The sequence below is a fragment of the Ascidiella aspersa genome, chromosome 5, assembly GCF_963924565.1.
Source record: "Ascidiella aspersa chromosome 5, kaAscAspe10.2, whole genome shotgun sequence".
NCBI classification, from domain to species: Eukaryota; Metazoa; Chordata; class Ascidiacea; order Phlebobranchia; family Ascidiidae; genus Ascidiella; species Ascidiella aspersa.
Genome location: NC_139451.1, coordinates 1,748,724 through 1,773,222, shown reverse-complemented (window position 1 = coordinate 1,773,222; position 24,499 = coordinate 1,748,724). Strand labels below are relative to the sequence as shown.

The following is a 24,499-nucleotide window of genomic DNA, read 5'->3' as shown; positions in this document are numbered from 1 at the left end:
CAGTGCGTTACAATGTAAACTTTAACAGCATATTTGTAGAGTTACCTTAGATTTGTTCACAACCAGTTTTTCAGTCAGATCAGTTTCATGATTTCCAATCACGACATCACCATGCTTGGATATTTTGCCTTCATGGATCACATATGAAGTCAAGACAAGCTGATCAAAGTTGCACTTGGACAAAGCGTCTATACCTGACTTGCTGATAATGTTTCCAGTAAGATCAAGTGTAGAAAGCTGAAACGTTATAAACGAGATAGCAGGGATTTATTAAAAATATATAATATTATTTGGAAAAATTATTCCTAAATGTAGAGAAGATTTGAAATGCTGTCAATTATATTTAAGTATACAAGGCAGATACCTATTCGGCAATTATTGCAATGCAAATAAAAAAAATTATAATTGTAAATAAAAATTAAGATAATTATGATAAACCTTGGTGTTTGACAATCCCTTAGCAATGTACTTGGCACCCTTTGTAGTTATTCCACAGCCAGATAATTTAATACTGTCAGTATTTGGTAAAACTTCAGCCACAATTAAAGCACCTTCATCACCAATATCATTATTGGAAAGATCAAGCGTTGAAATCTGTAAATGAAAAAAATATATTAAATAAGGGTTTAATAAAACAAATACATATATATATTAAAATTGAACCTTAGTACGTAACAACATTGATGCAATGGACTTGGCACCCTTTGTAGTTATTCCACAGCCAGACAACTTAAGACTGTCAGTATTTGGTAAAACTTCAGCCACAATTAAAGCACCTTCATCACCAATATCATTATTGGAAAGATCAAGCGTTGAAATCTGTAAATGAAGTTAAAGTTTGCAATATTTTAACAATGTTGAATAACTTTAGGGAACAAAAATGGAAAAATAATGGTAAAAATATTAAATAAGGGTTTAATAAAACAAATACATATATATATTAAAATTGAACCTTAGTACGTAATAACATTGATGCAATGGACTTGGCACCCTTTGTAGTTATTCCACAGCCAGACAACTTAAGACTGTCAGTATTTGGTAAAACTTCAGCCACAATTAAAGCACCTTCATCACCAATATCATTATTGGAAAGATCAAGCGTTGAAATCTGAAATTTAGACCTTAGTAATTAGTATTAATATAAATTATCAGTGGGAAAGCAAATTAAGAAAATATAGTTAAAAATGACTGCAATATACATAAGTGACACTGGATACAATTCAACCTTGGTACTTTCCAGTCGAAGTGATTCCATGAAAAAAGAAAATCCTTTTCCTTGAAAGTGTTTTATCCCCAAGTTCATGGGATCACTTATATGTTCAGGTCCTAATAGAAAAACAAATAAAATTGATTTTAAAATTATTACGTGTATATGATCTTCACAACCATGTAGTTAAAGTCAGATGTGTTAAATTCTGAAATACGATTTCAAACTTAAACACTTCAAGTTTTGTTAAGAACATAGACATATGTTATAAACCTCCACTCAAAAAAGTATAAATGCGAGAATCCTAAAACTAATATGGTGATATATGGGCAAAAACAAGAATAACTTGCAATAATTAATGGTTTACTAAGACATACAAAATTCAGCAAGAAACTTTGTAAAAGAGATTTAATCCCAAAAACCCTAGTAGTTGCAATTAGGAATGTCACTATCACAACCATAATTATGGTTTAGGTGAGTTTAAATATTGTTGGAACACTTAACAAAAAGGCCTCTATCAAGAACGATAAGGGTTACTTAAGGTCAACCACACAAAAGTTTTATCAAGAGATATATCGGTGATATATCGGTTTACCGATAATATCAACCGATATTTGGCTTCTACCGATATATCGGTAAACGTAGAGCGATATTTTAGTATGAAAATATGATATAATTTTTCCTGTAAAACAAACAAATTACCCATTTTTAATGAAATAAATTGGGTTTTAGCATAACGCTAAGGTAATATGAAAAGTAATACTTTAACAATTAATAAAATACATAAACTAAAACGTTATTTGGATTTTATTTTTAAATTGGTCAAGTTTTGAACATTTCCCAGGTACATAATTATATTATGATTAACCCATTAGCAAAATAGAATTTAAACAAATAAATCAAAGTATAGATACCAGGATTTGATATTCTGATTGATTATATTCAAAAACCTACTATTCTAGAATACCTAGTTTTCTTTTTGTAGCATTTTTTGCAAAGTCCTGCTGAAAATGTGGGTTTGTGTCAAACCTAATGGTGATTGTTAATAGCTTACAATAATTGTGGGTCTTGTGACATTAATGACTTGGTTTATAAGCACCTGTAGGTAAATAAAGCAAAATAATTCAACAAAACTAAAATTTACTGTCACAAATTCAAGCTAACAAAAAAGTAAACTTTTGAACCTTAAAAGTTATCATTCAGACAAAATACTTTGCTGCGGTAAAATATTGTGGGGTCTAACAAATTGTAGAATAATTACCTTTGTTTCTGCTTATATCAAGTGATACATCTTTGATTGAGAGAAGATAGACAAGACTGGGGACATCAGATGGTAAGACGCGTCCTTCAAACTTGATTTGACTCGGCAAGTACTCAGCAATCTTTTTATCGAGTTCTGGATCTTTGAGCTCGTTCAACCAGCCACAGATGGTTATAAGCTTTTTTGTGTCAGTTGAACTAATTTGCTGCATAAACTGAACTGCAAAATCAACTAATTTGGATCTTTTGGCCTCACATATCTGATGGTTGGGCTCGCTACTGCATGCAGTGAGAAATGAGCTAACTGTTGAGTTCAGTGTAATGTTAAAATATCCAAACATGAATCTAGACACAACTTCCCATCGACTTTCAGATAATCTCGGAAAAATGTTAATAAATTCATCCAGGGTGGAATAACACACCAAGTAAAGAGCTGAGAAGTTTTCTTGCAGTAACAAATGTGTGAAGCTTGTTCGTTTGAAACCTTCCAGGATTTTTAAGTTAACTTTAAACCTGGGATCAACATAGTGCATAAGAAAGGCATCTGCATCACTTTGATCCATGCCTACATCACTGAAGTTCTTGGCTATGAAAGTAAGATCTCCTATTTTAAATCCATTCCATGCCAAAAGAGCAATTTTGCTTAAGTGAGCATATTTTCCCCTGATGTGTTCACGACAGAAATACTCCAGAACTTTGAACAATATATAAGTGAGGGATTCTATTTCAAGCTCTTTGCCTTCTGCATAATTTTTGTTTATGACATACATGATGATTATACAGAGAGCAGGAACGTGACACAAAACAGCAATGTCTCTCTTTCTTTCCAAAAAAGCCATTACTAATGTAAACTGTTCTGCTGTTTCACAGATTTGTTTACAAATATTCTTTTGCGAAGCAGCTGAAATACCTCGAAGGTTAAAGACTGATGTTGTTTGAATCATTTTAGTCATATTGCGAAATTGACCAGGCCTACAAGTGAAAACTTTTATGGATTTTTTCCAAACTATAGCTTTGAACAGCCTCTTTAGATGAACATCAGCTGTTGCTATTTCATCTAATGGTAATGGTTCATCTGTGAAGAAAGCATCAGTATTTGCTTCATCTAAACCATCACATACAAATACAACATTTTCGCCGTCCCCAATTGTTTCCAATAAAGCCTTTTCTGTAGTTTGCTTGTGCCTAAATTTGATGTCTGTTCCTTTTAAGCACATTTGTAAAAGTGTAGTTTTGGTTTCAAAGTTGATTTCCCGACAAAAAACAAAGAAAATGTACTCGCATTTTGGAAAAAGCTTTTGCTGTAGAACCATTTCAACAATCATGCGAGTAAGAGTGGTTTTGCCAATACCAGCTTGTCCGATAAACACAATGTTGTTGCCGTTTCGGTCGATGTGGTCCTGTCTGGCTTCTTCAGAGGCATGTTGTCTTGCATCTGACTCAGCTTGTTTAAAAGCCTGCTCTATCGCTTCACTGATGCCAAGGCTTTCTGATTCAAGTGATAATAGTTGCTGGAAATCTTCTCGTTTGCTGTAATGCCCTTCTTCATTAAGTTGTTCGATAGATTTTGGTACATTTTTAGTTAATGCCACAGGCACCAGCTGAATTGGCTGCTTATGATCAAGTTTGATTGGCATATTTCTTATTCCTGATATTAATTTCACATATTTGCGCAATTTCTTTTTTTGGTTTACTTGCCAAACTATAAATAAATATACATTTTACAATTATATTAGAGCATAACAACATTTGATTGGAAAAACTTAGCGTAAAATACACTTAACTTACTTTTGTCGGGAATAAATTGCAAAGCTCTAGTCAATAAAGAAGGTCCTGGTTGGTCGGCCAAATTTTGACGAACATTTGCATCTGGCTTTGCTTCATTTGTAACTGTAAACAATGGAAAGAATAGTTGTTTCACAGTATGCAAGGTTCTTGAAACATTATGTACATATCTCACCTACAGTATATGTTGGTTGCCGGCCTCGTTTTAAACAAATGGTTTAAGAAAGCAGCCAAACTTATAAATTATTAATCGTGCCTTCCAATTATGTTTAAACCAATGTTTTTTTAAGGTTTGGGGAAGTTTGTAAATAATTAAACAGTTGTTCAATGAGTGATTTCATACAATACTTATTTATGACTTATCATTGAAAACTTTGAAGTAATTTAACAGTGTAATCTGATACAGCATCAAACAGGCTGGCAGAATCTTGCCAGCCCTCTGGTGACGAGCATTTTCGACGTAAATTCTTCATTTTTTTGGTCGTGCCCCAAAACTTAAATGATGTGTTTGTCAAAGGAATGTATGAACCTTGTCATGTTTAGGCGGTAAACCAGATTATTAGGAAGTAAGTAAAACATCAAAAACATGTAAGTAAAACATGAAAAAGTTGCGCCGAAGGGGAAAAATTTTTTGTGACACAAAGAAATACATATGGGGTATGCTCAAGTACAGCCTGGTGGACTGGGGGTGCACATGTCTGCTTTTTTTACTCTAATGCTGTTATATAGATGCTATATTTGGGTCGAACTAAAATCAGACTAAAAAGCGAGAATTTTTTTTGAACCGGGAGAAAAGTTTAATAAAAAAATAACTGTGTGTTATAATTCAAGTTAATAGAAATTGTTTGCCGAAATTGGAGTCACACAGCGAAGTGCAACATGCCATATTGCCATAGTATGCAAAATATGTGTTAGCTGTAGATATGCTTCAGAGACACAATCATAGCTAAACGAGGCCAAAGTTTGCGCGAAGTGCGAAAACTTTTTGAGTTTTACGTAATTAAAACAGCCAAAATATAGTTTAAGCCTTAGATGGAATAGCATGGCCTAGTACATCCTCATTATGCCCATGCATATGTCATACCTGTCTATTTAACAGGAATGGCGACTATCATGATTGCTTTTTAAACTTGCCAAATTAAGTAAAACTGCAAATACACAATAGTTCACCAATCTATATGCCAAACACTGGCTTTTCCGTGCTAAACAATATGCTTCACACTTTTTTTCAGAATGGCACAAAAAAAGTATTTTTTGACAATTTAGTGCAAAATGTTCTTACATATTCAGCATTTAAAAAAATATTGATTGAATATGTGTAGAACAAGCACACGTTTGTTTGGAAAATCGATCTTTCAAAAATAAAAATAAAAATAAAAATTTTTTTTTTGAACCAATTACAAGTCAAAAAGTAATCGCCCCAATTATAAGATATCATTTTCAACTCATGGGATATTACTTAAAAACGGAAAATAACAATGCATTTTTATACATACCGTTGTAAGTTATGATGTCTCTCCAAGCTATATTTGCATTAGAGAAATCTGGAAAAACAAACAGTGTTACAAAGCCCCAACAACAAATAGAATGTTCCAATAGTAAAAACATAAACTCACTTGGTTGATCTCCATAGAATTCAATCCCCCCATGTGGACCTAAACACAAACAAGCGATGAATGAAATGTGAAATTCAGGAACAACCCACACAGATATCAATAAAGCTACTGTTTCTAGATTCTGTCTATTCGTTAATAACAGATCGCTCACCGAAAACAAAGAAGATTTATTTTTTGAGCAATGAAAGTATTTTTTTAAATTACAGAAAAATAATGACAAATTTTGTCAGCAAATTACAGTTATTTCTTTGTTTGAGTTAAATGTATGCAAGACAAAATGTGTCAACATGCTGCAAAATTCCACTTTTAACTTTCTAAGAGTGTTGCGAAAAAAACTCTTTAAGAAACCTTAAAGCTGTGTACTTCAAAGGAAATAACACAGTATGTGATTTGAAACACAGCAAATTTAATAACATGACTTATGGAATGTAAAAACCTGACCAATAGTGACACTTACAAATTAAATATAGCTTTTTATGATGTTTAAATTCATTAAAGCATATTAAAAGTGAATAAGAGAGTGGCTTTGCAATTGTTCACACCAACCGTATTTTGAAAAAAAAAGGTAGTGTTTTTTGCATTCTAATGACAATAGAAATCTGGTAGCATTATCCCACAATACCTAAAATCAAATTTTCGGAAATAATTCTACGATTGAAGCCATGTGCGCAGGAAAAATGATTACCTTGCGCAGCAAGATTTGTTTTATTAATAATTTGGGAGCATGCATATGCATTTATGCATGAGTAGAAATGGATAGAGTAAATGTAAGTGTATGTTAATTTAATGCATTTTTTTAACTTTTTATGTTAGTGGTTTTATTTGAACAAATACTTGTCCAATAACAACCAGAGCTCAACAAATTAAATGTTACGGTATAAAGAACTCTTGATATTCGAGCTTCTTAACAGAAGTACAACTTTTAGACAACCACAAGTTACATAAAGTCAAAGACTCAGGGCACTAGCTTTAAGTTACATTTAAAAAGTGTTATAAAGTAATTTTAGGAGAGAAATAAACTTGCCATTGTCTAGTTTAATGAAACAAGAAATGTAATTTAATAAGGGTAGCTATAGACTACTTGGTTTTCTGTTGTTCGAGAAGGTCATGGGCTAAGCAACATACGTAGGCTAAACTAAGCTAAATCAAAGACCAGTTTCTACATGTTTGGTTGTACCCTAAACACTTTTCTCAGGGTCCGATCTAGTCATGCCTTGCGAAAACGATTTTTAGCCTGTTTTAGATACTAAAATGGAAATTTGTTTCAACCATCTTTCTTGTTTGTTCCATGTTATTTTTTGGCATCTTTACAGACAAATAGAGTTCTATGCACTGTGGCACTCTCTCCAACGAAAGTTTAACAAACTCAGCCATATATTTATATACTTTTGTGCCTCGTTTGAAAGTATTTTGTCGTTCAAAAGTATTTTTGTGACATGAATGAAATACAGAATGCTTGTAAACACTGAAATATACGGATTCACATTTTGTCAACCTAATTTAGTTGATGTTGTTCTCCTGACTGAATATAGCCGTTGTACCGCAAGTAGCACATCGCTAAAGCCTCAAAAAGCAAAAAAAAACATTGTAGTTTTTTGAGAGAAATTTTTACGTATTTTAATCTTTAACTTTTCGGCGCTCAGTGCGTCACGTCCCCCTCCAAATCTAAATTAAATTTTGCATTTTAAAACAAATATAGTCGATATTTTTTCGTGCTTAGTGCAATGTCTTGTGGCCTTCCTTAAATTTGACTTAATTTGCATGTTTTCGCACAACTATAAACGTAATAAGAAGGGCGTTATCTTATTTGTTTTATGCCGTCAGAGTTTAATGTCATATTGCGTGTATTTGAGATCTCATTTTTGGCTTGGCCCGGCACAACATCTTAAGTTTCTCATGTGGCCTGCGGTCAAAAATAATTGCCCACCCCTGGTATGCATGGTGCTGAAAGATTACATCATAAAACATACTAGAAAGGCAATTAGGATTCAAAAATGATTTTTACAACTAATTTTGACAAACAGAAAGATTGTGAAGCATCGCAATATTATACTCGTTATATTTTTGTATTTTTATGTCTGGTATGTCGCCTACAGTAGAATACCTCGTTATTTAGTTTTGAATTTAAAATATCGAATCACAAATATATTTAATTATAATAATTAAAATTAGTGAGCTATTTAAGCACAATACACATCTTGATTTCAAAACAACAATTAAACACAACATATGTACAGTAAAAAACTATGTTAAATATTACTTAAAACAAATTTTCGCAACACTTTTTGTGATCAAATTTATGACACCATATTAAAATTACACCTGTTTGGGTTAAGTAATATACACTTAGACATATAACTTAGATCTGTTCCCAAAATTTAGTAGATAAGCTGTTCCCAAAACTTACCTCTTTTCTCTCTGTTTTCCTTCTTTGCTCTGGCATCTTTTGCTAGTTTCTTGGAACTTGTTGTTGGGCGGTTGCTTGGTGGGTAACCCCCCCTTTTCTTGCTCCTTGCATCCGGATGTTGACTGGTGGAGCGATTATCATCGGAGCCACAAGAGGAAATATCTTCATCAGAGCTGGATCCTAAACAGCAGTACAAAATTGTAAATCACTTATTAAATCAACTAACTACACTTAAACACTAATTAGAAATTACCTTGGTTGGAAGTCCCTGCTCTTGTTTGTCCAGCAGATTCATGCTGAAAAATAAATTAAAGTAAAGATTATTAAGAGCTATGTACATTTAAGCAGGAAGTCTGAACCGGAAAATGAAATTTTGCAAACCTGTTTCAAGCCAATTTTTTCTTAAACTGTAAAAAACCTAAACCGATTTTTGAAAAATTTTAAGGAGCCAAAATGTTACTGAACAGAACTTAAACCAATCAAAAAAGCGGTTAACTCCCGAAGATATCATAAGTTGTATTTCATATAGTCAACTTATGACACATTTGAAAGTGGATAAAAAAATGATTATTTCTTAATAAAACATAGCTTTTTAATTTTTTAGATGTTTTAAAAATGAGCTGTTTGCTTTTTAATACGTAATGAAACTTAGATACAAGTTACAATTTAACAATTATTCTCTTCATTTATTGACTCACATTTTTAGTTTAAACGCAATGCCGAAATAACAATGGTCAATTAGTAACTGAACTTGAACTTCTGAATTGCTTTGAACCAAAACCAGACCTGAACCGGATTCTGAAAAACCCTTGAACCCAAAACTGAACCGGAAAAGTTTAACTCCCTGGTGATTTTAAGGGGAAAATATAATATATTTATAACAATGTTTTATTTACATCGCTGCATTTTGTTATCAATTAAAAATTCATACCAAAAAAACAAAACAATCATTTTGCCACAAGAAATCAGTTTCAACGAACAACTTGATAAAGGCTGTGACCAATTCCTACAAGAAATACACTTGAAAATGAAAATAGCAAAAAGCAGACTTACCTCAAAATGTATGTTTCTTGTTTGTTCGTCAGACATTTCATGGTTTAAACAAATTTGTAAAACTTACACATGCTTACAAACCTAATGTGGCAATTTAGAAGCAGCCATTCTCATATAAAAGGTGTTAATCTATTTAAAATAATCACATATTATCTGCATTGGAAAGACACAATATATTTACAAAAGTTTCATTATTGTGGACAAAAATTAAGGTTAAGCGGTCAGCAATGTCCCACTAAATGAATGTTAAGAAATTCTATTATAAACTCTCATTTCATAGCTATACTGAAGGTGGCCGAAATTTGAGAAGCTTAAAATCCAAATAATAAAAATCAAAAACTAAGATTTCCTATCATGTATCTTAAAGTTGTTATAGAACAAAACTAATGTTATGTAAACAAAAGTTATTCCACAATTTATTTAAAACACAACTAAATGAGCCATTAGCTGTCGAAGAAAAAACTGAAGCAATGTTTGTTCTATGTAAACAATGGAGAAATACAGAGAAGGGGATTTTAGTCTAGTTTCCTAAAAGCTGGTTCACACCAGGCGCGTCTATCGTTAATGTAAAACGATTTTTAAAAACGCTTTCGGCTGTGGAAAAGGTGAAATACTTCAACTTTGACGCTTTTGGTTAGAAGCGAGCAAATTCGCCATTAAGGCTGGCAACGCGTTGTATGAACTGGACGACGTTAGCTCTTGATGCTAACGCTAGAAGTTAACGCGACTAGTGTGAACTTAACACGTTTTTTGAAGTACTGAAATACAGTTACAAAAACTAGTCTTCAAAACTTAAAACTGGGAGAACAAATATAATCATACTTGATCAAACCCAAATGCTAAACCGCAGCGCATAGCAGCTTAACTCAAACATTGATTTAATAATTTAAACACTTTAGTAGGATTCTAGAAGGGTGCTGAAAAAACATATTTAAAATCAAAAGTTGTTGGTATTGAAAGAAAAAAACAAAATGAAATACACTGTTTTAAAATTCTCATCTTTATGTGCGATTTTTCATCTGTGATGTATAAACTTGGTTAGAATCTTTGAAACATTTTTATAAATGATTGATAGAAACAACATCATGTTTGCAGTGGATAACCAGATACAATAAACGATAGGCCAGTCACATAGGATTTCGATATGTTTCATAATATTTACCCAAATTCCTAATATACAAAATACCGCCAAAAAAAATATAATAATAATGTTTCAAAATGAGGAAATAGTAAAACCTTGTCAACACTTGGAAGGTTCAAATGTAAGCTTGTTAAAGGAACTTATAAAACATTAATTCAGTTAATAATGTCGACCTTCATTTACTGTTTTTACACTTTTCTCGAATTGGTAACGCCCTGGATTTCGAGGTTGGTGGTCCTCAAGCTTATGGTTCAACGCAGGAGAACAATAGTAAAAACAACAGACTATAAACGCTTCCCCAAACAAGAACTGAAATCTGATTCTTCACAATGACTGGAGACCTTAGGCGTAGCCAGGGGGCACAGGGGCCATTCCCCTCCCACCAAAATTTATAAATATTCACTCTTAATAATTTTTTTAGCATTGATGAGGAGTACCACAACAGTCGATCATAGACATGCCAAACCTTCAATTGTCATGCACTGTTGCATCACTGACAATGTGTAGTAATATTACGTTTGCTGTACATTAATGTATAGTTTTACTAGTTTTAGTCAGTTTTTGCTCTTTGAATGGTTTCTGAGTATTGCGTTAACTCTCCGTCAGTTGCTGCTCGAAACGGTTTGCTAGCATTGTTATTTGTGTTCGTTACGGCAGTTAATTTAATGACAAAAGCTAAACAAAAGAGTTCAAACTTGTTGCCCCCCCCCCCCCCCTCAAAAATGTTTTTGGCTGGCTACGCCACTGCTGGGGTCAAATATACGACGCGCTCCCTCGCCGTCCCTGGAACCCGAAACTATTCAACGGTGGCTGTTTTTAGCTTCAACGGTTTTGCCGTTAGAAACACAAACGTACAATATGAGTGTATCTTTATCCTTGATGAAGCCATTTGTAATACAGTGGTATTTAACTTAGCTACAATGTCAAGAGGTTTTTTTCTGGTATTGACATTCGCACAAATCTAGAACGAAGCTCTGTTACAAACGATTAGAGATCACAGTTTCTTTGCAATCATGGGCGTGTAAAAGAAAACTTGCGCATAAGCGTCAGGGCTGCGGAGTCGGGTAAAACATCCTGAGTCCAACCTCGGCCGAAAAAATAAAGTCGATTTCGACTCCCGCAGCTTGTATTTAACCATTATATAGCTAAGTCCCACTTTCACCCATTCAGGAAATTAAAGTAGGATAGATTTACAGCAATCCACTCATAGTAGGGGTCTCGTACAACTTAATCACTCACAATATGTGGCTGGGAAATTTTCCACTGTAGCGCACGGCTATTTACCGACTAAGAGATTTTGTGTTAATTGTGCAATTTACGCTGTAACGGCTTATGCCCCAGATTTATTGTTTACTCGCACCAAAGTGTAAATGCTAAATGTGCTGTTCCGCGATTATCTCGGCGGTCAGCAGTTCGATTGTCTGTGGCTACTTAGGCCGCTGTCCGCTTCTAAACAGGACCTCTTCTCAGTTAACGTGTTGTGCGGTTGACAGCGCTGTGCTGTTCACAGCGCTGTGTTGTTCACAGTGTTGATTGTCCGCCTTCTATAGTTTTAACTGGTTGTTCGTTTATCAGATAATACAATTCTGTTAACCTATACGTCTTGTGGTTGGCTAACGAGTTGTACGCACGCAACCTTCAAGCAACCTTAAAACGAGAGTCAGAAGCTTCAACTAAACAATTAATCTCGTGCCCCACACCACCATTATGCTTCATCTTTACAATTTACAATTTGCGGCTTCATTGGTTTCGAAATTAGTACTGCGCATGCGCACACGTCGAACTCGGGACTATCTTACGTTGTCTTACTCGAGACACGAGCCCACAGCACTTGCTCATATATTGCCAAGCTTTACCTCCTTTAAATTACCATTCCGTGCACTAAATAAATTGTTAAATCTTCCAATTGCGGTATTGTTGGATCCCAAGTTAAACACAGCACAATATCCCGTCACGACTATTAGCTGCCCTGGATTTTATTCGACCAATGTGTAATTATGTTAAAGGTACAACAAGGAAAAAAGTTGGGGAACTTTTGGTAAGACTTCGTGTTAGTAATAATATTTGTGAAACTTAAAAAAATATAACGAAAAAAAAACCATATATTGTAGCATATACAAAATGTTATACTTATAACCCTTGAAAATCACATATCGTTTAAGCAATATTTGTTAGAAACATTTTTAAAGGGCCTTATTAGCTTGAAAAAAACATTTATCGGGCGATTATATAAATTAAAAAGCAAACTTAGACGCCATTGCCTAAAGTGTTTTAAAACGTGAGGTTGACGAACTCTTTCCTTGCAAACAACGCCAGAGAACTAATTTTAAATCGTTTAACTGTACTCTAAAAACGAGACACGTAAACTGTAACAGCAACAGATATATATGTTTTTTTTTTGCAAACCATAAAATTTGCGCAAATTACTATTGATCAGGTCTGTGGAGTGTGCAGTCGGGCTTGGGACTCGAGAAAGACTACGTAAATCTGTCATAGTCCGACGTGGGCATGCGCAGTGCTTTATTCAAAACATATAAGGCCGCAAACTATAAATTCTAAAAGTGAAAAGCATATATATGGTAGAAAATTGACATATGCACTTAGTTTTGAATTTTAGGTCAATGCGCGTTTTATTTACGTAAATATTTTACGCTTAGGGACTCGTCGGATTCGGCAAATTTTGCACGTGGTCCTGTCCCGCTCCCAAATTTTTTTTTTGGCCTATTTTAGCTTCGTAAATGCGTAAAGTCCGGAAAAATGCGGATCTAACTAACAAATTTCGCGCTCACTTTGCTCACCACGTATTTTTGTGTCTTAGTGTTGTTAGTACGGCCCGCTGATTCACTCAAATTATCTCGTGCGACCCTCAGTAAGACTTCACTTTAGCAGCGACGTTCTTCGGTTGCATGTTAAATTGTCACAATATGTTTTTAAACCATCGGCTGTAACATGCGGATTTAGCAAACTTTTATACCACGCCCGTTTAAATACAGGTCATATCCTTTTGAGTGTTACTCCTATTGTGGGGAATCAATTAGTTAAAGTCACAATCATCGCCTTTTCTGTTTTACAATGTAAGTTACATGTTCTTCGATCACAGCGAAACAAAAACACACTAAATATGTTATGAAATTTATATTTACCGAACGTGGGGCGCCAGGTAGTGCAACGTTTTGGAATAAGTAACGTTGTTATGCCATTTAAAATTGTATTTTGAAATTTATTAGCCCTCGGACGTAAAATCCTTAAAATCACTTTTTAGTTACACAATCAGCGGCAAACAGTCAAGGGACGACCAGCGCCTTTGCTGTTTTGCAATAGTCTAAACTTGAACGCCAAAAAACATCACATGGTAAAAATATATGGTTACCGAACTTGTGCAACTTTCCAGGTAAAGACTTAAATTGAAAACTTCTTGCAGTATGTTTAACCAGGCAAAATTTGGGCAGAGTTTGCAAAATATCAAGTTTGTTGTCGCAGTTTTAACAGTAAGAAATTTGTATTTCAAACGGGTTACGCGTTAGTGCGAGATTACGGTTTTGTCTGACGTTCGACGCAGCTTAGTTAAGCAATTTTCACGTATAACGCGATGCGGATTTTCTTACGTTGTACGCCATTTGGTACCAGGATTACGTGTTTGCTTGAATGTCACACAAGTCGAACAAATACTGCTACCACACGGGTCATATACTAAACATAATTGGATTAAACATCAGGAAATCTTCACGGATATGGTTGCCCAACCCGGCTATAGACGATTATTTAGTCGTACCATTGTTAAAACATCACACAACATTGCACTTTGCTTGCATGTTAAATTGTCACAATCGCTTTTTAAACCATCGAAAGTTCCACACAGGTCATATCCTTGTGAGTGTTACCCCTATTGTGGGAAATCATTTAGTTCAGCGTTTCTCAACCAGTGGGCCATGGCTCACTGGTGGGCCATAAGAGCATTTGAGGTGGGCCACAGACCAATTTAAAAAAGCTAGATTTAGTTTCATTTGTGTCACTATAATTAATTTTACAGGATAAATAATCTGTTTTGACATATGTTTTTTGTGTTTTGTACTAAACCTATTTTACTGTAATGTATTGGGCCACAGATTTTTTTGCAACATAAATGGGCCACGAAAGAAAAAAAGTTGAGAACCACTGATTTAGTTAAACACTACCAGACACATTTAGCGGCAAACCGTCAAGGAACAACCATCGCCATTGTTGTGTGAAAATGTGTAAGTTACATGTTACCAATCACCGTGAACCAAATATTTGTCGGCCGTAATGCGCTGTTGTTTTGTAACTGTTCTCGGATTGAACCCTGTAAAATGTTGCGCAAGAATGAAAATTAACATAGGTGATGTGGTTCAGGTGAGCCCTAAGTATTCAGCTCGATGCTTGTTAACCTGGGCGAGTCTTTAGTGTTTCTCAACCTATGGGTCGCAAAACAAAATTGTGTCTCTGTTTAAATTGGTTTGGTCGCCGAATGCAGTAGTTCAAACAGTTAGATTATTGAGATTGGTTCTAAGTAAAATTTGAAAAAAATGTAGAAGCAATAATACGACATTAATTTAATTTTAACTGATTAGTGTTAATGTCTTATGTTTATGATGTTTTGTTCACAAAAATTCTGTAGTGGGTTAGTTCGCCAAAGATCCGCTGTTATACTTGCGCTCGACGCGCTGTCTCGGCGTCCTTGGAACCCGAAACTATTCAACGGTGGCGGTTTTTAGCTTCAACGGTTTTGCTGTTAGAAACGCTACTGTTTAAAATACGCTACCAAACTACAATATATTTAACACCGTTTCAATAGTTAATAAATTTTGTTCGGATAATGCATGGGCAATTTTGCGCTTGGAGAATTTCCTGTACATCTGGAACATTGTGAAACAATTCGAGACAAAAAAAAACCTAGTTTGAAACGACATTCCGTATATCAACAAAAACCTAAAGTCACATTGGATTTTGATATGTTTCATAATATTTACCCAAATTCGTAATATACAAAATACCGCCAAAAAAATAATGTTTCAAAATGAGGAAATGGTAAAACCTTGCCAGCGCTTGGAAGGTTCCAATGTAAGCTTGTTAAGGGAACCTTCAAAACACTTAAAAATGTCGGCCTTCATTTACTGTGTTTACACTTTTCTCGAATTGGTAATGCCCTGGAAATCGAGGTGGGTGGTCCTCAAGCTTATGGTTCAACGCAAGAGAACAATAGTAAAAACAACACTATAAACGTGTCCCCAAACAAGAACTGAAACCTGATTCTTCACAATGACTGGAGACCTTAGGCGTAACCAGGGGGAGCACAGGGGCCATGCCCCCGAAAAAATTTTTATAAATATTGCACTCTTAATAATTTTTTTTTTAGCTTTGATGAGGAGTACCACAATAGTCGATCACAGGCATACCACACCTTCAATTGTCATGCACTGTTACATCACTGACAATGTGTAGTAATATTACGTTTGCTGTACATTAATGTATAATTTTACTACTTAAAAGTCAGTTTTTGCTCTTTGAATGGTTTCTGAGTATTGCGTTAACACTCCGTCAGTTGCTGCTCGAAACGGTCTGCTAGCATTGTTATTATGTTCGTTACGGCAGTTAATTTAACAACAAAAGCTAAACAAAAGAGTTCAAATTTTTTGCCCAGTGGCATTCAACTTAGCAACAATGTCAAGAGTTTTTTTTCTGGTATTGACATTCCCACAAATCTATAAAAACTTTTTTTTGTTAACGATTAAAGAGAATTACACATTCGCACAAGCACCAGGGCTGCGAAGTCGGTTAAAAACAAAGAGTCCAGCCTCGGCCGAAAAAATAAAGTCGACACTTCCACAGCTTGTATTTAACCATTATATAGCTAAGTCCCACTTTCACCCATTCAGGTAATCAAAATAGGATGGATTTACAGCAATCCGCTCATAGTAGGGTTCTCGTACAACTTAATCACTCACAATATGTGGCTGGGAAATTTTCCACCATTTTGTTTCATCTTTACAATTTACATTTTGCGGCCTTATCAGTTTCGAATTTAGATCAGCGCACGTCGGACTCGGGACTCGGGACTATCTTACGTTGTCTTACTCGAGACACAAGCCCACAGCCTTTGCACATATATTGCCAAGCTTTACTTCCTTTAAATTACCATTCCGTGCACTAAATAAAATGTTAAATTGCGGTATTATTGGATCCCAAGTTAAACGCAGCATAATATCCCGTCACGACTATCAGCTGCCCTGGATTTTATTCGACCAATGTGTAATTATGTTAAAGGTACAACAAGGAAAAAAGTTGGGGAACTTTTGGTAAGACTTCGTGTTAGTAATAATATTTGTGAAACTTAAAAAAAATAAAACGAAAAAAAACAAAAAATCTTCTACATAGTACCCTTGTAAATCACGTATCGTTTAAGCAATATTTGTTAGAAACATTTTTAAAGTGCCCTTATTAGCTTGAAGAAGTCATTTATTGGACGATTATATAAATTGAAAAGCAAACTTAGACGTCATTGCCTAAAGTGTTCTAAACGTGAGGTTGACGAACTCTTTCCTTGCAAACAACGCCAGAGAACTAATTTTAAATCGTTTAACTGTACTCTAAAAACGAGACACGTAAACTGTAACAGCAACAGATATATATGTTTTTTTTTGCAAACCATAAAATTTGCGCAAATTACTATTGATCAGGTCTGTGGAGTGTGTAGTCGGACGGGACTCGAGAAAGACTACGTAAATCTGTCATAATCCGACGTGGGCATGCGCAGTGCTTTATTCGAAACATATAAGGCCGCAAACTATAAAATTGAGGTGAATGCGCGTTTTATTTACGTAAATATTTTACGCTTAGGGACTCGTCGGATTCGGCAAATTTTACACGTGGTCCTGTTCCGCTCCCAAACTGTATTTTTTTGCCTATTTTAGCTTCGTAAATGCGTAAAGTCCGGAGAAATGCGGATGTAACTAAAAATTTCGCGCTCGCTTTGCTCACCACGTATTTTAGTGTCTTAGTGTTGTTAGTACGGCCCGCTGATTCACTCAAATTATCTCGTGCGACCCTCAGTAAGACATCACTTTAGCAGTGACGTTCTTCGGTTGCATGTTAAATTGTCACAATATGTTTTTAAACCATCGGCTGTAACATGCGGATTTAGCAAACTTTTATACCACGCCCGTTTGAATACAGGTCATATCCTTTTGAGTGTTACTGCTATTGTGGGGAATCAATTAGTTAAAGTCACAATCATCGCGTTTTCTGTTTTACAATGTAAGTTACATGTTCTTCGATCACAGAGAAACAAAAACACACATCAAATACGTTATGAAATTTATATTTACCGAACGTGTGGCGCCAGGTAGTGCAACGTTTTGGAATAAGTAACACTGTTATGCCATTTAAAAATGTATTTTGAAATTTATTAGCCCTCGGACGTAAAATCCTTAAAATCACTTTTTAGTTACACAATCAGCGGCAAACAGTCAAGGGACGACCAGCGCCTTTGCTGTTTTGCAATAATCTAAACTTAAACGCCAAAAAACATCACATGGTAAAAATGTATGGTTACCGAACTTGTGCAACGTTCCAGGTAAAGACTTAAATTGAAAACTTCTTGCAGTATGTTTAACCAGGCAAAATTTGGGCAGAGTTTGCAAAATATCAAATTTGTTGTCGCAGTTTTAACAGTAAGAAATTTGTATTTCAAACGGGTTACGTGTAAGTGCGAGATTACGGTTTTGTCTGACGTTCGAAGCAGCTTAGTTAAGCAATTTGCACGTATAACGCGATGCGGATTTTCTTACGTTGTACGCCATTTGGTACCAGGATTACGTGTTTGCTTGAATGTCACACAAGTCGAACAAATACTGCTACCACACGGGTCATATACTAAACATAATTGGATTAAACATCAGGAAATCTTCACGGATATGGTTGCCCAACCCGGCTATAGACGATTATTTAGTCGTACCATTGTTGAAACATCACACAACATTGCACTTTGCTTGCATGTTAAATTGTCACAATCGCTTTTTAAACCATCGAATGTTCCACGCAGGTCATATCCTTGTGAGAGTTACTCCTATTGTGGGGAATCATTTAGTTCAGCGTTTCTCAACCAGTGGGCCATAAGAGCATTTGAGGTGGGCCACAGACCAATTTAAAAAAGCTAGATTTAATTTCATTTGTGTCACTATAATTAATTTCACAGGATAAATAATCTGTTTTAAAATATGTTTTTTTGTGTTTTCTACTAAACCTATTTTACAGTAATTTATTGGGCCACAGATTTTTTTTGCAACGTAAATGGGCCACGAAAGAAAAAAGGTTGAGAACCACTGATTTAGTTAAACACTACCAGACACATTTAGCGGCAAACAGTCAAGGAACGACCATTGCCATTGTTGTGTAAAAATGTGTAAGTTTTTTTTACATGTTACCAATCACCGTGAACCACAAATATTTGTTGGCCGAAATGCGCTGTTGCTTTGCAACTGTTCTCGGATTGAACCCTGTAAAATGTTGCGCAAGAATGGAAATTTAATATCCAATTTTCGATGTATATGGCTTGAAAGAAGTCACTGAAACCTAATTAAAGACTTGGAAGCCAATTCAACTGAGAGGGTGAGATACGAGCAGGTTGATGCGAAGTTTTCGTTCAACGCTTAGTAACGCTTGGTTTGTAACAAATTGTCCCAACGACCACCGGGAAGGTTTGGACAAAGAAAGAGTAAAACGTGATTCTTCACAATGACTGGGAACAAATATACGACGCGCTGTCTCGGCGTCCTTGAAACCTGAAACTATTTAACGGTCGCTGTTTTTATTTTGGCGGTTTGCCGTTAGAAACGCTAGTGTTTAAAATACGCTAAACTATAATATATTTAACACCGTTTCAATAGTTAATAGATTTCGTTTGGATAACGCATCGGATTTTTTTGCACTTGGAGAATTTCCTGTACATTTAGAACATTTTGAAAACAATTCGAGACGAAAAAAAACTAGTTTGAAACGGCCTATATCAACAAATACCTAAAGTTACATAGGATTTTGATATGTTTCATAATATTTACCCAAATTCGTAATATACAAAATACCGCCAAAAAACAATGTTTCAAAATGAGGAAATGGTAAAACCTTGCCAACGCGTGGAAGGTTCCAATGTAAGCTTGTTAAGGGAACCTTCAAAACACTTAAAAATGTCGGCCTTCATTTACTGTGTTTACACTTTTCTCGAATTGGTAATGCCCTGGATTTCGAGGTTGGTGGTCCTCTAGCTTATGGTTCAACGCAAGAGAACAATAGTAAAAACAACAGACTATAAACGCGTCCCCAAACAAGAACTGAAACCTGATTCTTCACAATGACTGGAGACCAAAGGCGTAGCCAAGGGGAGCACAAAGGCCATGCCCCTCCCCACAAAATTTATAAATATTTTGCTCTTAATAATTTTTTTAGCATTGATGAGGAGTACCACAGCAGTCGATTATAGGCATGCCAAACCTTCAATTGTCATGCACTGTTACATTACTGACAATGTATAGTAATATTACGTTTGCTGTACATTAATGTAAAGTTTTAGTACTTTTAGACAGTTTTTGCTTTTTGAATGTTTTTTGGGGTATTACGTTAACACTCCGTCAGTTGCTGCTCGAAACGGTTTGCTAGCATTGTTATTTGTGTTCGTTATGGCAGTAAATTTAATGACAAAAGCTAAACAAAAGAGTTAAAACTTTTTCCCCCCTCAAAAATGTTTTTTGGCTGGCTACGCCACTGCTGGGGTTCAAATATACGACGCGCTGTCTCGCCGTCCTTGGAACCCGAAACTATTCAACGGTGGCTGTTTTATCTTCCACGGTTTTTGCCGTTAGAAACACAAACGTACAATATGAGTGTATCTTTATCCTGGATGAAGCTATACAGTGGTCTTTAACTTAGCTACAATGTCAAGAGGTTTTTTTCTGGTACTGACATTCGCACAAATCTAGAACGAAACTTTGTTACAAACGATTAGAGATCACAGTTTCTTTGCAATCTTCGGCGTGTAAAAGAAAACTTGCGCATAAGCGTCAGGGCTGCGGAGTCGGGTAAAACATCCTGAGTCCAACCTTGGCCGAAAAATAAAGTCGATTCAGACTCCCGCAGCTTGTATTTAACCATTATATAGGTAAGTCCCATTTTCACCCATTCAGGTAATTAAAGTAGGATAGATTTACAGCAATCCGCTCATAGTAGGGGTCTCGTACAACTTAATCACTCACAATATGTGGCTGGGAAATTTTCCACCATTATGCTTCATATAACGGAGTGTTGCTCTTCCAGAAAAAAAAATATATAATATATTTATTATATATATATTTTGCTGGAAGAGCAACACTCCGTTATATATTATGCCTGGCAACAACAGCTTATTTCATTATGCTTCATCTTTGTAATTTACAGTTTGCGGCCTTGCCAGTTCCGAATTTAGTGCGCACACGTCGGACTCCGGACTATCTTACGTTGTCTTACTCGAGACACGAGCCCACAGCCTTTGCACATATATTGCCAAGCTTTACCTCCTTTAAATTACCATTCCGTGCACTAAATAAAATGTTAAATTGCGGTATTGTTGGATCCCAAGTTAAACGCAGCATAATATCCCGTCACGACTATCAGCTGCCCTGGATTTTATTCGACCAAGGTGTAATTATGTTAAAGGTACAACAAGAAAAAAAGTTGGGGAACTTTTGGTAAGACTTCGTGTTAGTGATAATATTTGTGAAACTTAAAAAATATAACGAAAAAAAAGAAAAAATGTTATACTTAGTACCCTTGTAAATCACGTATCGTTTAAGCAATATTTGTTAGGAACATTTTTAAAGGGCCTTATTAGCTTGAAAAAAACATTTATCGGGGGATTATATAAATTAAAAAGCAAACTTAGACGCCATTGCTTAAAGTGTTTTAAAACGTGAGGTTGACGATCTCTTTCCTTGCAAACAACGCCAGAGAACTAATTTTAAATCGTTTAACTGTACTCTAAAAACGAGACACGTAAACTGTAACAGCAACAGATATATATGTTTTTTTTTGCAGCCCATAAAAGTTGCGTCAATTACTATTGATCAGGTCTGTGGAGTGTGCAGTCGGACTTGCACTCGAGAAAGACTACGTAAATCTGTCATAGTTCGACGTGGGCATGCGCAATGCTTAATTCAAAACATATAAGGCCGCAAACTATAAATTGTAAAAGTGAAAAGCATATATATGGTAGAAAATTGACATATGCACTTAGTTTTGAATTTTAGGTGAATGCGCGTTTTATTTACGTAAATATTTTACGCTTAGGGACTCGTCGGATTCGGCAAATTTTGCACGTGGTCCTGTTCCGCTCCCAAACTGTATTTTTTGCCTATTTTAGCTTTGTAAATGCGTAAAGTCCGGAAAAATGCGGATCTAACTAACAAATTTCGCGCTCACTTTGCTCACCACGTATTTTAGTGTCTTAGTGTTGTTAGTGCTGCCCCTGACGCACTCGAATTATCTCATGCGACCCTCAGTAAGACATCACTTAGCAGTGACTTTTTTCACGCACTGAAGACTCGTTAGAATATGTGCAAGCGCATATTGAATAATAACTTGAGCCGAGTAAAGCGCACTCTAAATATTGTGGCAAACTTCAGAATACATTTTTGTTGTGTTTAACAAACTGTAGGCCTACTAGCTTTTTAAAAATTTCGACAAACTTGGAGTTTCACTTGATTATATTTTAAATTGCGTCTTGTTGTTTTTGTTTTCTAATTTCGTTTACATTTTCGCTTCCCTGAGAAATTCCTGTTGGTCGCTTTAATCGAATTTGGCTCGCCATTGGAAACTATTGCACCCTTCTACTTTAAATAGAACATAAATTAGTTAATTGAGGTAGACCCTTTTCTCCTCAAAAAATCCACTAACCCCTCTTTATTGTTTCCCTATACAAAAGCATATATGCATTCATGCACGACGCTGAAGTTTAAGTCACAAAGGCCAAGGATAAGCTTGAGCAAAAACTCTGAATTGCGCAGAGTTTACGCTGAATCGAAAAGCTGGAATTTGGAAGCGAAATAAATCGACTTTCCTGTTGACTGAACTCTATTGAGCGACTCATAGTGCGTTGTTTGTGTGCGACATTAAACCTTAGATATTTATGTGATTTCAAACATTGAATTCAATATTGGTTTTCTATTAGTTGGATTTAACGAAAATCGCTGCTAATGCAATTTTCATGTTAGAAAGAGCTTTTCAATATATATTATCTTTTTAAAATCATGACAAACTGCCTAGCGCTTTTAGAAAATTACGTTTTAAACTGTTTCATTTTTAATTTGTTCTATACATTCGCTTCACCCGATAAATTCCTGCTGGCCACGGTCGTTCGTGAAAAGTCAAGGGCAAAGTCGTCACGCATCAGTGGGTTTCTACCGACGTGGCAAGTTCCTGTTTTGAATTTCTGTAGCTCAAAAGCACTTTTTAATTACAAGTGGATTCCAAGCGATCCCTTTCGAACAGACATCACGTTGCCAAACTTAGTCATTGCGTAAAGCCATTTTTTTACATTACATGACGTCATACCATAACAGTCTTATTAACAAGAGTGTGATATAAGAGGCTTTGTGTGAGAAGTGGAGCCCGTAAAAATTGATATGATTCATGTTGTACTATTGTAGCCAAATCAATTGAATTTTCTAGTTATTTTAACCATTACGATCTTTTAATTCGCATTGCGTAAAGGTACATTTCATTTAGCGCGTGTTTTATGCGATAACGAAAGGCAAAGATCGGCGATAAAAACAATCAAAGCCTCTCTGGATAATGGATTTTGATTTCAGCCGTTAGAAAGACTGTAGCTTGACGAAAAAAGTTCACCTTCTTTTTGCATTACTAAACTCTAAGCGAAACAATTATAACGACTCTGCCCACATTCACCGACACCGGCGAGTCCTGCTCCGACGCTAAAGCGTATATTCGACACAACCAACTAACTAAATAAATTGAATATAGAGCAATACACTCATAGGGTTGTGATATAACTCAATCACCAAGAAAACCTGATTGGATATTATTTTCTATACCTTATGCGTTTATCGAGGCAAAAATAATTCTATTAAGGTATTTACACAATTATAAGACAACAGGCCAAATCAAATTGTTGTGTTGATACTGCATCGTTAAAACACAACTCTACAACCGATAATTATTTTTAGTATACAAATAAGGCTTCCAATAAAACAATTAAGTAATAATGCAGTGAATTCTTATAAACGAATCGCACTAGCAAACAATAGGGCCTATATAACTTTACTGAAGTCTTTACTGAAGCCAAAAAACTTGCGCTTACTGCCACACACCGTAGGTATTGTGCTGGCCGTTTGTAATTAACAACTGTCACGCGATTTCGATTACACACCGAATGAAAGCGATTTGACAAACAGCAAATACACAGAAATAAGATTCGAAAAAATGCAATCAACTGGAAATAAACGTCCAACTTCAGCTTCTAATTCAATTGTGATAGTATCAGCCATTCCTTGATGAGTTTTTTACAAAATAAAACAACACATCAAATAGAAATGTATAAAAGCACAAATCGTTATCCAATAGAAAAATCGACGTTAAAAAGTTACATAATCGCTTTTAAATACCAAGTACAGTCAACTAAAACATACTTGCACCTCTTACTGCAACGTTCAAACACAAAGTTATCAAACATACAGCCCGAGACCATTTTATGCGGCCGGCAAGAACTTTTCTCAGTTAAACATTTTTAAAAACAAAAAAATAATAATTAACGCCAAACTTTCTCCTAAAAACTTTCGTCCCACTGTAAACCACTCAAATTATCTCGTGCAACACTCAGTAAGACTTAACTTTGGCGCAAACTATTCTCACACACTAAAGACCCACGCTAGAATAATTATGTGAAAGCGCATATTGAATAATAACTTGAGCAGAGTAAAGTGCACTCTAAACCTTCCTAACTATTAACATATTAAAGTGGCAAACTTCAG

General features: G+C 35.3%; 2 protein-coding genes across 2 annotated transcripts; both read right to left on the bottom strand.

Moving 5' to 3' along the window:
- Nucleotides 1-6: 6 nt before the first annotated feature.
- Nucleotides 7-4,657, bottom strand: LOC146141447 (NACHT, LRR and PYD domains-containing protein 3-like). Its single transcript, XM_083389545.1, has 6 exons — nt 2,469-4,657; nt 1,226-1,326; nt 953-1,108; nt 664-819; nt 439-594; nt 7-237 (listed from the first exon to the last, which is right to left on the bottom strand). The coding sequence occupies exons 1-6, from the start codon at nt 4,102-4,104 to the stop codon at nt 22-24; spliced, it is 2,421 nt and encodes an 806-aa protein (XP_083245671.1). The 5' UTR covers nt 4,105-4,657; the 3' UTR covers nt 7-21.
- On the bottom strand, nt 4,200-9,413 carry LOC146141446 (uncharacterized). The gene is made up of 4 exons (XM_083390123.1): nt 9,329-9,413; nt 8,529-8,571; nt 8,276-8,455; nt 4,200-4,357 (listed from the first exon to the last, which is right to left on the bottom strand). The coding sequence occupies exons 1-4, from the start codon at nt 9,362-9,364 to the stop codon at nt 4,200-4,202; spliced, it is 417 nt and encodes a 138-aa protein (XP_083246249.1). The 5' UTR covers nt 9,365-9,413.
- Nucleotides 9,414-24,499: the final 15,086 nt, after the last annotated feature.